Source organism: Borostomias antarcticus (assembly GCF_949987555.1).
Source record: "Borostomias antarcticus genome assembly, chromosome: 14".
In the NCBI taxonomy this organism is placed as follows: domain Eukaryota; kingdom Metazoa; phylum Chordata; class Actinopteri; order Stomiiformes; family Stomiidae; genus Borostomias; species Borostomias antarcticus.
In genome coordinates this window covers 12,217,193-12,231,896 of record NC_140247.1, presented here as the reverse complement: position 1 = coordinate 12,231,896, position 14,704 = coordinate 12,217,193, and the positions used below count along the sequence as shown (strand labels likewise).

Here is a 14,704-nt window from a genome sequence, read left to right as displayed (position 1 = left end):
TCTACACCAAACCCTCTACACCAAACCCTCTACACCAAACCCTCTACACCAAACCCTCTACACCAAACCCTCTACACCAAACCAAACTCTCTACACCAAACCAAACCCTCTACACCTCATCGCTGAGTCTCCACAGCTCCTGGTAGAATCACAGTATTACTGGACTTATATATGTCTTACTTGAGATGTTCTAGTCTATTCAGCTGAAGAGGAGACGCGGGGGTGAGAAGGAGGAGAGGAGAAGGGGAGGAGAGGGGGAGGAGAGGGGTGGGAGGAGAGGGACATGGAGACGATCCTGAGAGTCTCTCACCCTGATGTTGTCGAAGGAGGACTTGCTGGTGATGTCGTAGAGAAGCAGGAGAGCTGGAAGGAGAGGAGGAGAGAAGAGGATAAGAGACATTCAGCAGGATTGTTTTTATCCTTCTGTATCACACACCCCCTTCCCTTAGTCTGCATCAACTCACACACACACACACACACACACACACAAACACAAATATACACACAAGCAAACACACACACACACACACACACACAAAGCATAAAGAAGCATAAACCCACGCATGAATATATGCATAATAATGCTACCTGTAAGACACAAACACACACTGTAGCCCACCCACACACACATGAACGCACGCACGCACGCACGCACACACACACGCACACACGCACACACGCACACACGCACACACGCACACACACACTTTAACAATTGTCCACATAGTGAAAATTACATACAGGGACACAAATACTAAATGGTCAGTATACAATCCCAATTCATGAACTAGTGGCATAACTTTCTTCACACACACACACACGCACACACACGAAAACACTTCAGGAAGTGCAGTGTAAAAAGCAGCTTACCCTGAGCATCTCTGTAGTAGGCGTGCGTGACGCTGCGGAATCTCTCCTGGCCTGCAGTGTCCCAGATCTGATACACACACACACGCGCATGCACACACACACACACACACACACACACACGCACGCACATGCACACACACATATATACACACACACACGCACACACCAAACAGGATATCATGTGTTTGCATTAGATAAGCAGATCATACTTCAGAGCATAACTATTGAATACTGGACAGAGGAAAATACTGGACAGAGGAAAGCAATATGGCGGTTATTCCAACCAGGCCTGTTCCTGAAGACTGCACCCCTGCATAAACACTAGTGTTTAGGGGAGGGGTTTGGGGGGGGGGGGGTTGCTACAGTGCAGTAAAACAATGTCTGTCATTATCAACTTGTCTTTTCATTTGTGTTTTTTGTGTTTTTGTGTTTTGAGTCACTTTGAGAGCCCTAGAATGTGACTGGTTGGTGATGACGGACTAGGGGTCAAAGGTCGTCGTTCTCTCTCACCTGGAGCTTCACCTTCACGTTGTCCACAGACACCACCTTGTTCTGAGGACATAGGAAGGAGGTGATATATTAGAGGGGCATAGAGAGAGAGAATGTGTGTGTGTGTGTGTGTGTGTGAGAGAGAGAGAGAAAAATACAATAATGTACAAATGTGATTGAGAGGAGAGAGAGAGAGAGAGAGAGAGAGAGAGAGAGAGAGAATGGACAGGGATAAGGAGGAGGTTTCGGGGGCTGGCAGAGAGAGAGAACCATTCACTGCACCCACCCACACACACTAGCGAGGTCCTGGGATTAAGACATAATTACACTATACTGAGAGAACGGGCAGGCAGAACAACACCCACTCGCCCCATCACTTCCTGTTGCTGTCGGGGACAGCTTGTGATTTCCTGTATAGCAGAGACAGGTTTAAAATAGACTGAAAGTGTGCGCGGAGAGAGAGAGCAGAGAGAGAGAGAGAAAGAGAGAGAGAGAGCAGAGAGAGAGCAGAGAGAGAGAGAGAGAGCAGAGAGAGATGAGGGGGAAGCGTTGTAGGTGAAAATGTGAGTGTCTGACTGGAGAGGCTATCCTCAAAAAGCACCCTTTACTACCCAGTTAAACTGCTCACACACACACATTGGATTTAACCCCGGTCAACCAGTAACAGGTTACTTACAGACTGGCCTGTCGTTCCTGCTCCAGGAAACAGAACGTGTTCTCACACATACGTGGTAACTTGATACCAGGTAAACTATGGAGGAAGGAGGTGCAACGACTGTTCTGGCATACAGTCCCACTCATAGCTTTCTTGTACACACACACACACACAGAGAAAATGAAGCACACACTGTCTGAAGTGTCAAATCTTATGCTCTCACTAGAGCACAATATCCACTGACATTTATACATACACACACACACACACACACACACACACACACACACACACACACACACACACACACACACACACACACACACACACACACACACACACACACACACACACACACACACACACACACACACACACACACACACACACACACACACACACACACAGTGAAGCTGCCACCCTCTGTGATGTCCCCCAATGCAGACTGGAGATGGTCTAACGCCTGCATTAGTTGCCATGGGTTTCCTGTTTTTCCCTCCAATCATGACGTCAGAAGAGCAGGCACGATTTTGCTGGGACACGCCCACATGCTGAGTAACTGCTACAAGGAAGCTGGCACAAAATTGAACCTTAGAAGAGACAGCAGACACACACAACCGAGATTGGTTGAACTCACTCTTCAGTATACAGTATATACACAGCCCATCCACGCCATCAAACCGCTAGCATTTTGGTGGTGCTGCTGTCTAAAGCGTGAGTTTATAAGAGGTGGTCACTTGTGTTCGGACCCAAGATCGAACCCAGCGTGGGGAAGTCAGCTATACTGATGAGTGACAAAGTGACACCTGTGACACACGCACACACACAGAGGGATCACAGTATTGACTGAACGAAACACCTGTCCAGTTCCATTACGTCAAAAACACACACTTCTATTTGCTTCTTTCTTTCTGGTCTAACATGATGTAACGTGGCCAGTTCAAAGCAATGCAGTGGAGAGCTTATTACACGAACTCAATCAAGTTCGGAAGGACGGAAGGAAGGATGGTGTATGTTGAGGTTGTAGATAGATAAGATAAATTAGATAGATAGATAAAGGCGTTTCAGCAGTGGTAAGGGTGGAAATAGGCAGATACAGACGATGCATAAAGCATAAAAACAACAAGGACTATATACATCCAAACATACAACATGAGTGTAGTATAGAATATGTACATACTGTACAAACATCCAGTCTGTATAAATAGATATGTCTGGGAGTACACATATATACGTACATACACCCAGGCTGTATAGATGTCTAGTAATACACAAACACACACATTTATATAAACGCTCAGGCACAGTTCTAGAGTATGATGGCCGCAGGCACAAAGGAACGCCTGAACCGCTCCGTATTGCACCTGGGTCGGATGAGCCAATGGCTGAAAGTGCTCCCCATGGGAGGGGTTGTCCCGAATAGACTTCGGTTTGTCCATCGCCCTCCTCTCCACCACAGTCTCCAGGCTGTTCAGTAGTTGCCCCACAACAGCTGGCCCTCCTCACCAGCTTTTTCATCTTGTTTTCCCCAGCAGGCAATGGCAAAGAACAGACATCCGCAGCAGCCTGCTACACGCATCAAAGGACCTCAGCATCCTGATAAAGGGTAAATTGGTAAATGGACTGCACTTATATAGCGCTTTTCCACGTAAGCGGCACTCAAAGCACTTTACAATGGCCTCTCATTCACCCATTCACACACACATTCACACACCAATGGCGGTAGCTGCCATGCAAGGTGCTAACCTGCTCATTGGGAGCAATTTGGGGTTAGGTGTCTTGCTCAAGGACACTTTGACATGTGGACAGTCGGAGCTGGGATTCGAACCGCTGACCCTTCGATCATTGAGCTACAGCCGCCCCAATATCCTAAAGAGCAGTCTGCTCTGTCCTTTCCTGTGGAGGGCCTCGGTGTTGTCAGTCCAGTCCAGTTTGTTGTTCAGGTGCACTCTCAGGAATTTGTATACCATCTCAACTTCCTTCCCCTGCACGGTGATGGGGGTTGGAGACCTCTTGTTCCTTCTGAAGTCCACCACCAGTTCCTTGGTCTTGCTGATGTTGAGTTGGAGCTGGTTCTCCTCAGACCATTCAACGAACCTCCTGACCACGTCCCTGTACTCCTCCTCCTCGTCTGCCCTGATGCAGCCCACAGTAGAGTCGTCGTCCGAGAACTTCTGGAGGTGGCAAGCTCCACAGTTGTGGCTGAATTCGGAGGTGTAGAGGGTGAACAGGAAAGGTGACAGAAGTTCTTTGGGGGGTGCCTGTGTTGCTTATCACCACAGGATGGTGATGAATGCAGTGGAAAAGTCAAAGAACATGAACTTCCTGGCCTCTCGCTAGATGAGGTGTGGCCTACCTTCACCCCCTGGGGTATGTCTGACAGGAAGTCCAGGATCCACTTGCAGGGAGCGTTGTTTTGCCCCAGGGCCCCGAGCTTGGTGTCGAGTCTGGGTGCGGTTATAGCGTTGAAAACTGAACTGTAGCCAATGAACAGCAGAACCGACATGTTCCCCTTGCTCTTGTCAAGGTGGGATAGGGAAGTGCAGATCTGTTGGGTTTGTATGCAAACTGTTGGGGGTCTAGGGTGTTGGGCAGTGGGGAGCAGAGGTGTTCCTTTACCAGCTTCTAAAAACAATTCATCACCCATTCATTCATTATCCCCTTAAACACCCTGGGGCTAATTTTGTCAGGGCCAGAAGCCTTTTTGATTCGTAGCCTTTGGAGTTCACCCCTTACCTTACCTGGTGGGGGTAGAGGGGGAGGAGGGGGGCAGGGGCGGAGGCGTTGGGCTGCCTTCTAGCCTCACAGCGGTGGGGTTGGGGCGTCATCGGACCTGTTGAAGAACTGGTTTCGCTCATTAGCATGTTCTTGACTCCCCCTCACAGTTGGGCCTAATCAACCCTGTGATCTCCTCCCACACTTCCTTGTTGCTGTTCAGCTCAAGTTTACCCTCCCCCTCTCTCCGCCGTTCCCTCTTCAGTTCCTTCTGGACTGACCTGGCCTCCTCCTTAGACATAAAGGCCCTCTTTTTCCTGTTGAGTAGGGCTGAGGTAGTGAGGTTGTGATAAGGTGGTGAGGTTGTAAGGTTCTGAGGAGGTAGTGAGGTTGTGAGGAGGTGGTGAAGTCCTGAGGTGGTGAGGTTGTGAGGTGGTGAGGAGGTAGTGAGGTTGTGAGGAGGTGGTGAGGTCCTGAGGTAGTGAGGTTGTGAGGAGGTAGTGAGGTTGTGGTGAGGTCCTGAGGTGGTGAGGTCCTGAGGTGGTGAGGTCCTGAGGTGGTGAGGTCCTGAGGTGGTGAGGTTGTGAGGTGGTGAGGTCCTGAGATTGTGAGGTGGTGAGGTCCTGAGATTGTGAGGTCCTGAGGTGGTGAGGTTGGGAGGGGGTTGTGAGGTGATGAGGTTGTGAGGAGGTTCTAAGGTGGTGAGGAGGTGGTGTTCATACACAGCAGCTCTAGGTAAGAGCAAGAGTACATTGACACACCTCACAAACGCATGCTACCTGTGGCTGGAGCTGGGAAGAGTTAAGCCCCAAACGCACTGGAAGAGTCATTTGGCAAGAGTCATTTGACGCGCCTCATTTGACGCGCCTCATTTGACGCTCCTATGGTGCACTGCAGGCGTCAGCTTTGATAGGGAGCTGATTTAAATTTAGATTGATTTGTCCCCATTTGACGCTCCAAAATGTAAACAAGTTCGGAGTAGAAGCGTCAAGGCAGTTTGACTCGCCTCAAAACGCTTTTGGTGCGTGATCGGCCATTTAAAACAATTGGTGTACTTCAAAACGCTAGCGTCAGACTCTTCCAGTGCGTCGGGGGCTTTAGGGTCCGTGTCACCGGCGAGGTGTATTTTAGAGCTGGGGCTGGTTTCATCTCGTTTACAATGGTTTACAAGATCTAGGGAGCTCTAGAGATGAGAGCTGTGTTCCAAGCGCTTTTTGGGCGAGATTCTAGGCTTTTACTTTAAAAAGCTTTTATAACCAAAGGCATTCCCAAAAATTGATATTGATAAATGGTCAATAATCAATTTTCCCAATTTTTTTTTTTTTAGATACCAGTTTCTGAGCCATCTTGTTACAGACCTCTTAGCTGTTAACACCCTAAAGGGAGACGCACCACACTGTACCATGAGCCATGTCCATGAGCAATTTCACACCATTCAGACTTTAAAGCAGTACATCGCGATATTTGGACCTTTACAAACATGTCTGGTACTAATTCTCCAATTAGATTTACTAAAAGTAAGCTGAATCGTCCAAGCAGTCTACTCAGAAAGATAATACATTGACATTTATTACCTTTTAAAACTCGCGCCCCCGGGACGCAGCATTCAGTCGAAGTGCGCATGCGCAACGTTGTGCTTAAACAACACAGTAGTAGCTAACTATTCCGGCGTCTATGGATATCATGCGTTTTTTAGCTCAATGATATCATGGCGGACGTGAGAAAACCGAAGCGAAACATCACGGAGGAAGCCAGAAAAAGAAAAAGACAATCTGATAACGTTACGACAGTATGAGAGTGCACTTACTCGCAGAGCCTGTGGGGGCGCAGTTCCGAGAACAACGGAGAAAACGCTATGTATTGCTTTAAGAAGAAATGTTTTGCCACATTTTCAATCTGCAGAAAAATCCATCATGGCGGAGACTAAAGGTTCTTGAGACATATTTGTTCCCCATGAGGAAAGACACAAGAATACCAGGTTTCATTAATTTTCATCTTTATTTGTGTTATTTGACCAAATCCAGGAAAAGAGTAACGTTGGAAATTACAAGGGAAACAATGAAACTGTAAATGGCTGCTGCGACATATTGAAAATTCATGATGGCTTAATATCCCCTTTTTTTATATATACCTTTGATTCAAGATTCAAGAGTCCTTTATTTGTCACATGTAATGTATGGTGTACAGTCACAGTAAAATGTTGCTGCCGGCTATAAGTTTATCCTTGATACAGATCTCTCTATCTAGAACTTTAATACTATATTCCCAATTACAAATGGCAATATGTTTGGCTATAAGTGTACCAAATTTCATGCTTTTATCACAAAATTGATTTGATTGTTGATATTGTTTTAGCTAAGCTGCTCCACTATGCAGTCTGCAAAATCAACACTCCGTGCTAATCTGAGCTGTCCGCAGCCCGGCCAATCAACTGGCTTTCACCAGTGCGCCTTAAGCAGCTGTGAGCAGCTGTAAGATAGGAACTGTTCAGCTACAGTATACAGCTCACCAGTGGATAACACAGCCTTCCATACAACCCCCTCTCTCTCTCTCTCTCTCAATCCCCCGCCCCTCTATCTCTCTCTCTCGTCCCTCCATCAATCCCCCCCCTCTCTCTCTCCTCCCTCCATCAATCCCCCCCCCCCTCTCTCTCTCTCCTCCCTCCAATCTCCCCCCCCCCTCTCTCTCTCTCTCTCTCAGGCCTCCTTCCATCTCTCTCTCTCTCTCTCTCTTCCTTAGTGCAGCTGTTCAACCTCAGTACTCTGTCTAATGCAACACTGTTCCTCCCTCAGTCCACCACTACATGAGCAGCCATTAGACCAGGGCTTCTCCAGGAGGAGGAAGGGGTGAAGAGGAGGATGTATATACGCTGCCTGGTCCACACTCTCTACAGAGGTTGGCTGTGAGTGTATACATGCGTGTGTGTGTGTGTGTGTGTGTGTGTCTCCTCCAGGGTCCAGAGGGCCGTCTCTCTCTCTCAGGAGGAGACAGGAGTGTGGGCCGGCATACACTCACATGCTTAGGCTGCAGCTCACACACACACACGCGCACGCACACATGCACACACACACACGCACACACAATCTTGCAAATGCGCAGAGACCCACACCCACACACATTTAGGGTGCAGCACCAGCATATGGACACACAAACTTGCATATGCACTCACACACACACAATCTACCATGCCCCCCCCCCCCACACACATACACACATTTACATGTAGGCTGCAGTACCAGCGCACGAACACACAAACTTGCATTTGCACTGTGCACTGACACTGAGGCCTGGATTACACTAGCGCAGGGGTCCATGGCTACGTTTTGGAGCGGGGAAAACGATCGGCAATTATACACGAAATTGCAAATGCATATCACACCACCACTAAAGAGCAGATCAAACATGTGATAATGTTGACTATAATGTTGTGAGTTTAAAATGCAAAGTCAAGCCATCCAACCAACGGCAACAAATTACATCCCCGTTTGTGTTCCAGGCCTGGTGCTCATTCCTCGCTTTTAAAATAATCTTTTTTGTGACAAATCCAAAAACATGGCCTACTTTTATTTAAATCTCTAATTGTTCAATCTCAATCAGCGCTGCTGTGATAACAATAGTATAGCCTAACTGTTCACCCTTATTTATTTGTATGTATGTATGTACAGTATGTATGTATGTAGGTATGTAGGTAGGTAGGTAGGTAGGTATGTTGTAAGAGATAAATGGTTGTAAACTCCCAGAAGAATTAATTTCAATCACTAGCAGAGTTAGATTCAAGAAGAGACTAAGAGCAGGTATAATGCAGAAGAAGATTATTCTGGGTTGAGTGTAAACTGTGTGTCTGGTTCTCGAGTCAGGTTGTGTGTTATTTTATTTGTACCTTGAAGATTGTGTCTTTTTTTGTTTAATGCATATATAAGGAAATATGGTACTGTATGGAACCTAAGTAGTAGATATGAAATAAGGTACAGATAATATAAATGAGGTATAGAACAGGGTATAAAATAAACATCTTAGTTTATTTTGTGAATTTTTGGTTTATGTTTTGTATGGATATCTATATTTAAGTTAATGTTTGTATTTAGTTTTGTTTATAATGTCTTTTTATTGTTATTTTATTTTTTATTGATAGTTTACAATGCCAATATTATATTTGTTATTTGTTTTATATGTGTTTGTATATAGTTTTGCTTATAATGGTTTTATTGATATCTGATTTTTTATATTGTACCCCAGACCCCAGGAAGAATAGTCGCTGCTGAGGCACTGACTAATGGGGATCTGAAATAAAGAAATAAAGAAACTCCATGAACTCAGCCAGGTATATCGCCATTAATTTAAACAGTTCCCTTTGCCTCCCAACCACCATCTCATCTACTTCGTGTTGCTGCATTTTTTGTTTTATTCTTTCATGTTTTTGAGCGCAGTCAACTTTTACCAAGAGGACAAAATTAAGTCCATCCATTCACCCAACGTCCTTGAGCGCAGCTAGATAGATAAGGCCTGCCTTACTTGGTTCACCACATCATCGGGTCGTCCACAGATGGGGCCTCCTATCTTCCCAAGTTCCTCTTCTCATTTTTTCCAGTAATCCATGATTTTTGATCAATGACTCACACGCGAACAACCAATTACTCGGCTATTGTTCAATGATTACAGATTAGGATTGCTGACATAAACCTATTCAATAGCCTACCTCTAGTCATATGGGAGCTATAACGTGAGGGAATGAGTGAAGGACATAAAATAAACTGATAAGGACTATATATTAGAACATTTGGAATGAATTTGATTATTGAATAGAGAACATTATTCATAAAGAAAAGGACAGGAGTGTTCGGAAGTTCAGACAGGTGTGATGAAGGAGCTGTTTGGTCAGGAATACTAACTGAGCTAGGGAGTCTACCCCCGCGTGTACAGTAGCAACATATCTCAATAATGACCTTTTAACTTTTTTGTACTTTTTTGAAGAGAGAATATTATTATTTGAACTGTCTACTCTTGTTTGGGTTATGATTTGAACTGTGCTTTTGGGGGGGGGGGGGTGAACCTGTAGGCTAAACATTGAATAGATACAGTTTAAGTTATATCCTTATCCGCTTACTGTTTTTTTGCGTGACTCCTGTTATTCTTATTTCCAAATGTAGGCCCTATAATAAAGGTATGATATGTTGTGGATTATTTCCCCCATCTAGTGTCTAAAGATAAGAACTGCAAAAACACAACGTATTGGTTGCCAGGTTCGTTACAACCTACAGATCGGGTCAAGCGAGCAGACAATTTTCTTTGTGTGTGTGACTGCATTGGGTCACGAACAGTGCACTCATATGTACAGAAGGACAGACATGATAATATCATAAGTTACGTTATAGCAGAGGAGTTGGACAGACCCGCCTTACCAAAAACAGACTCAATACTCTGCTAAACAACCTAGCTAACGTTAGCAAAAACAAACATGCACCTTCCTGACACACAACAACAGGTAACGTTAGTGGTCTATCACCACTAGCAGTGTTTGCTAGCAAACGATTGCTAGCTAGCCAAGTTACATGCCACAAAATGCCAGAGAATGCACTGTTTCAGTCATACTGTGATAAGATCTTCACTCCGAGAGGAACATAACGTTACACTAATTAGTAATCACAATCAAGTATTTCAGAGTGCCATGTAATAAGTTACATTAGATGCTGTAGTGTGGATATAGCCAGACCTAACGTTATGCAGATTCCAAGAAAGATAACGTTAGGTAGCCAAGTTAGCAAGCTAACGAGAGCTAACGATAGCTAGTTAGCTAGCTTACCGGTCTAGTAGAAAAGTAGCCATATCACCATGCGACTTTATCCCATGAAACTCCATAAACTCAAAGGCTGGCCTGATATTTATCAGTTTGGCTCTTTCTTATGGAGGTAGATTTATATCATAAATACACACGTACGAAAGTATAATACGCAACCGTGTTTTGATATCCATCCGCACACATCTCTCGAGTCGTGTCGTAAAAAGAATTAATGCGTGCGTGAACAGTCCACGCGCAAAACCCCCTTTATACGTGCATAAACAGATCCACACGCAAGCGTGTTTTGCTATCGACCCGCAAATATCTCTCCATTCGTGAACCGTGTTTTGCTATACACCCGTAAACATCTTTCGATTCGTGCTCAACACCCCTCTTCGTACATATGCAAAGAGATATAAACAGATATCAACAGTGTCTCATTGTTGGGCTGTCAAAATTTCATAATGTAATAATTTCAGACAAAATATCATTTTTTTTATGATAAAGCAATACTTTTACTCTGCAGCCTTCACAAAGCCCTATGGATGTATTATTTTTTATTTTATTTTAATCCACATATAACATATTATACCTTTAGTATCCACTAAAATAGGCTACTACAGTATATAACTCAAACTCATAAATCCCCTGTTTGATTGGTTTAATGTGAAATGAACACTAGAGCGCAGCTCCGGACTTCGACCTCCAAAACATGGCTCCGGCCGTATCGATCCGCCTCCGGGTTCGAGCGTCGTTTTGCCCGTGGTAGTGTAATTGCTAGGCGCAAACGTAGATCTTTTTCAGGAAAAACGCAGAAAAACTTACAGTAGTTGTGTAATCGGGATCTGACACACACACACACACACACTATAATTAATTAACTGATAAGATTGAGGAGAGAGAAGCACACATCCCCTGAGCCCAGAGGAAGACGGTGGGGAACAGAGAATGACACAGTGAGAGTAGAAACCCAGACCCGGCCAAACAGACAGCAAGCCCTCCAGTGATCAGGTGACTGGGCCCCAGAACAGAACAGTGCAGTACAGACAGATTAGGGAGAATGGGAAATTGTATTGTATTGTCAGTTGTGTCATTATGGCTCTGGCTCATTATGGTGCATAGCAATGAGAAAACCGCAAAAAAAAGAAAAAGAAAACCTATTCAACATGGTATGAAATATCAGAGATAGCATTCAGTGTTTTGCATTAGACCTTGTCTTTGACTAAGCGCTGTTCTATGTACTACAGGAAATATGGAACTGGGTCTAGGGGTAGATTTGGGCTGGTTCTAGGATCTAGGGGTAGATATGGGACTGGTTCTAGGATCTAGGGGTAGATATGGGAATGGTTCTAGGATCTAGGGGTAGATACGGACTGTGTCTAGGGGTAGATATGGACTGGGTCTAGGGGTAGATATGGACTGGTTCTAGGATCTGGGGGTAGATATGGACTGGTCCAGGGTAGCTATGGGCTGGGTCTAGGGGTAGATATGGGACTGGGTCAAGGATATAGAGGTAGATATGGGACTGGGTCTAAGGGTAGATATGGGACTGGGTCTAGGGGTAGATATGGACTGGGTCTAGGGTCTAGAGTAGATATGGACTAGGTCTAGGGTCTAGGGGTAGATATGGACTAGGTCTAGATATAGACTAGGTCTAGGGTCTAGGGTTATATGGGCTAGGTCTAGGGTCTAGGGGTAGATGTGGGACTGGGCCCAGGTCCGTCTCACCCTGAAGTCTATCCCCACGGTGGCTATGAAGTTGCCTCCCAGGAAGGCGCCGTCTTTAAAGCGCACGAGAACGCACGTCTTCCCCACCGCCGAATCCCCAACGAGCATCACCTAGAGGGGCGTGGCCAGGGGGCGAGCACCACGGCACAGAGAGAAGAGGTCAAGGGTTAACATCACAACTAGGCTGAAGCACTCTAGGGCGAGTCAGGACACCCAAATACGAAGTATTAAGCCTATCTGCTTATGTAGAGAGGTTATAAAGAGGTATAGAGAATACTGTAAACAGAATAGAGATTAATTGAATTTGAGTTACATTTGAATTGGAATACGTTGGGTAAAACAAATGTGTTTCTCTTATCTCTACTCTCTATCGTGAAGACAGACAGCAATACCGCAATAGCCCTGTTGTTGTTCAAAAGATATTGCAATGATGGATGTCACAACATCCATCATTGCCAAGTGGAAATTATGAAACTTCAATTTTCACCCGTTTTACTGACCTTTGAGTCAGATGATTCTGTTGCGCTGTTTACTTGAAAGACTTCCTCATTTTTTGTCACCCAGCAGGCTATAATATCTGATTCCTGCTACTGCACCGGTTCAAATAGGTTTCAGGCAGTTCATCGATTGAGCTTAATACACACAGTCACTGCACAGACCCTGCTGTGAGACTGATAGAGGTGCATCATGGCACTTTAGCTTCACAGAACACTAATCTGTAGCCTATTCACCATCGGAAGGGCTGCAGCCCCACTGTGTAATCTCAGAACATAATTACAGAAGGAGCTTTATATATAGCTATACGTTTTTCCATGAGCCCAGGCTGGATGATGACTGTGATAGGCAATTACTGTTAGACAGATGGCCTACTATTCTGCTCACCTGGTGACAATATGTGATTATACCTGAATACCTCTAAATGCATAACTCTTTTGTTATTGCATTCATTGTTGTAAAAATTAGTGCCACAAACGAACAGATTGTAATCATAGTTGAATCCTCTGAAAAGGTTCCAGAATCCAGACACAACAATTTCAGCTCCATAAGGTGTTGTTTCAAACCCAAAGTGGTTCTGGAAATATCTATCTGGAGGCATTTTTGAGAGGGATCTTTTCTGTTACAAATAGGCTATACTATTACTGGTAGGCCTACTCTTTTATTAGAGTGTATCAAACAGTTGCTTTAAACGTGAAGGCCTCTAATTAACATGACAGGTGTCAGCCTCACACTCAGGACAGGACAGAGAGGGGTGTTAGCACTGGCAGCTACCAGGGTGCAACAGGTCCTCCCTATGTAAACAGACTATGTACATACAGAACGCTACATATTGGCTCCTCACATAGTGAGTGAGGTGCAATTAAAAATACATCACACACAGAACTATGGTCTAGTGTGAAATCTCCAACGTTACATTTAAAGTTGAGAGAAACATTCTAGGTTAAAAGCATGGGCTAAGCCTACTGCATTTGTTAAGTTCCCTCACAAATCCCTCGTTTACTCGAATGCAGGATTGTAAGAGTAGGCTACAGCAGCTAATTAGCGTTTGAGACCTGCTGTGTCACTATTAACTATGTAGTTAAACTGGATTCATCGGTTTGGATATATTTGTCAAAGACTTCGTCATTATATTATTCTAATTAGCCTAATCGACAATCAGTCAGACAGTTGAAAGAAAAAAAATGATGAATTGGCTACACACCTTGAATGCAACATCAAAATTCTCGTTGACTGAGCTGCATCTCTCCAACACATATTTTGACGTTCCATTTGTACTCCTTTCCTTGTCCTTAAACGATGTCTTCCGTGTTGACATCGCACCGACAGAGAGTGACTCGCCTATCTAACCGAACCACGGTATCAACAAAATCTGGCAGCGCGCGATGAACACCGGGTGCTATCTGTAACTCAATCTCAGTCAGCACGAGCCGCTGGTCCATATGTTATGTTGTCCATAAACACCGGACACGTTCTCTTAAGATATATCAATCAGAATGAAATACAAATCAATCAAATAATCTTGATCAAAACTTAAACAGAGTAGCGTTTTCTCCAGGGGACGCAGACACATTCATCCGTGAAACAGAAATGACAAGTAGGCGGAAACATTTCTTGGATGTGCGGAGCGGCGAACCCTTATCCTTCACGTAAGCAGATGACAAACATGCGCGCCGCCCTCGTCAGAAGCGATCCATTGACTCGTGGCGGGTTCATTAGGCTGATGCGCGACACGTTCTGCCGGTCCCGCCGAAGAGGACGGACGAATCGCGCGCCCTCACCGGGAGAAGGCGTTGATGTAATGAGTCACCCGCCACAGGTGGCAACGCGAACTCGCTGATTGATTAGAGAAGAGGAGTACTTGCGCTCCGCGGAGAGAGAGATGTCAATCCAGTCCAGCTGCCGACCTGCTGCCAAGTGGTTTGCTTTGCACTCTGACGCTCACAAAAAAACAGGCCTGTGGGCTATGTTGGAAT

General features: G+C 45.1%; 1 protein-coding gene across 1 annotated transcript in view; it reads right to left on the bottom strand.

The window, feature by feature from the left end:
- Nucleotides 1-14,704, bottom strand: part of LOC311317383 (ras-related protein Rab-37) — a gene marked incomplete at both ends in the record, with an annotated part of 32,607 nt that overhangs the window by 6,340 nt on the left and 11,563 nt on the right. Inside the window, 4 exons of the mRNA XM_084448466.1 lie at nucleotides 311-363; nucleotides 871-937; nucleotides 1,381-1,422; nucleotides 12,234-12,344. Coding sequence (XP_084304592.1) covers nucleotides 311-363; nucleotides 871-937; nucleotides 1,381-1,422; nucleotides 12,234-12,344 — 273 coding nt within the window. The remainder of the gene's footprint in view (nucleotides 1-310; nucleotides 364-870; nucleotides 938-1,380; nucleotides 1,423-12,233; nucleotides 12,345-14,704) is intronic.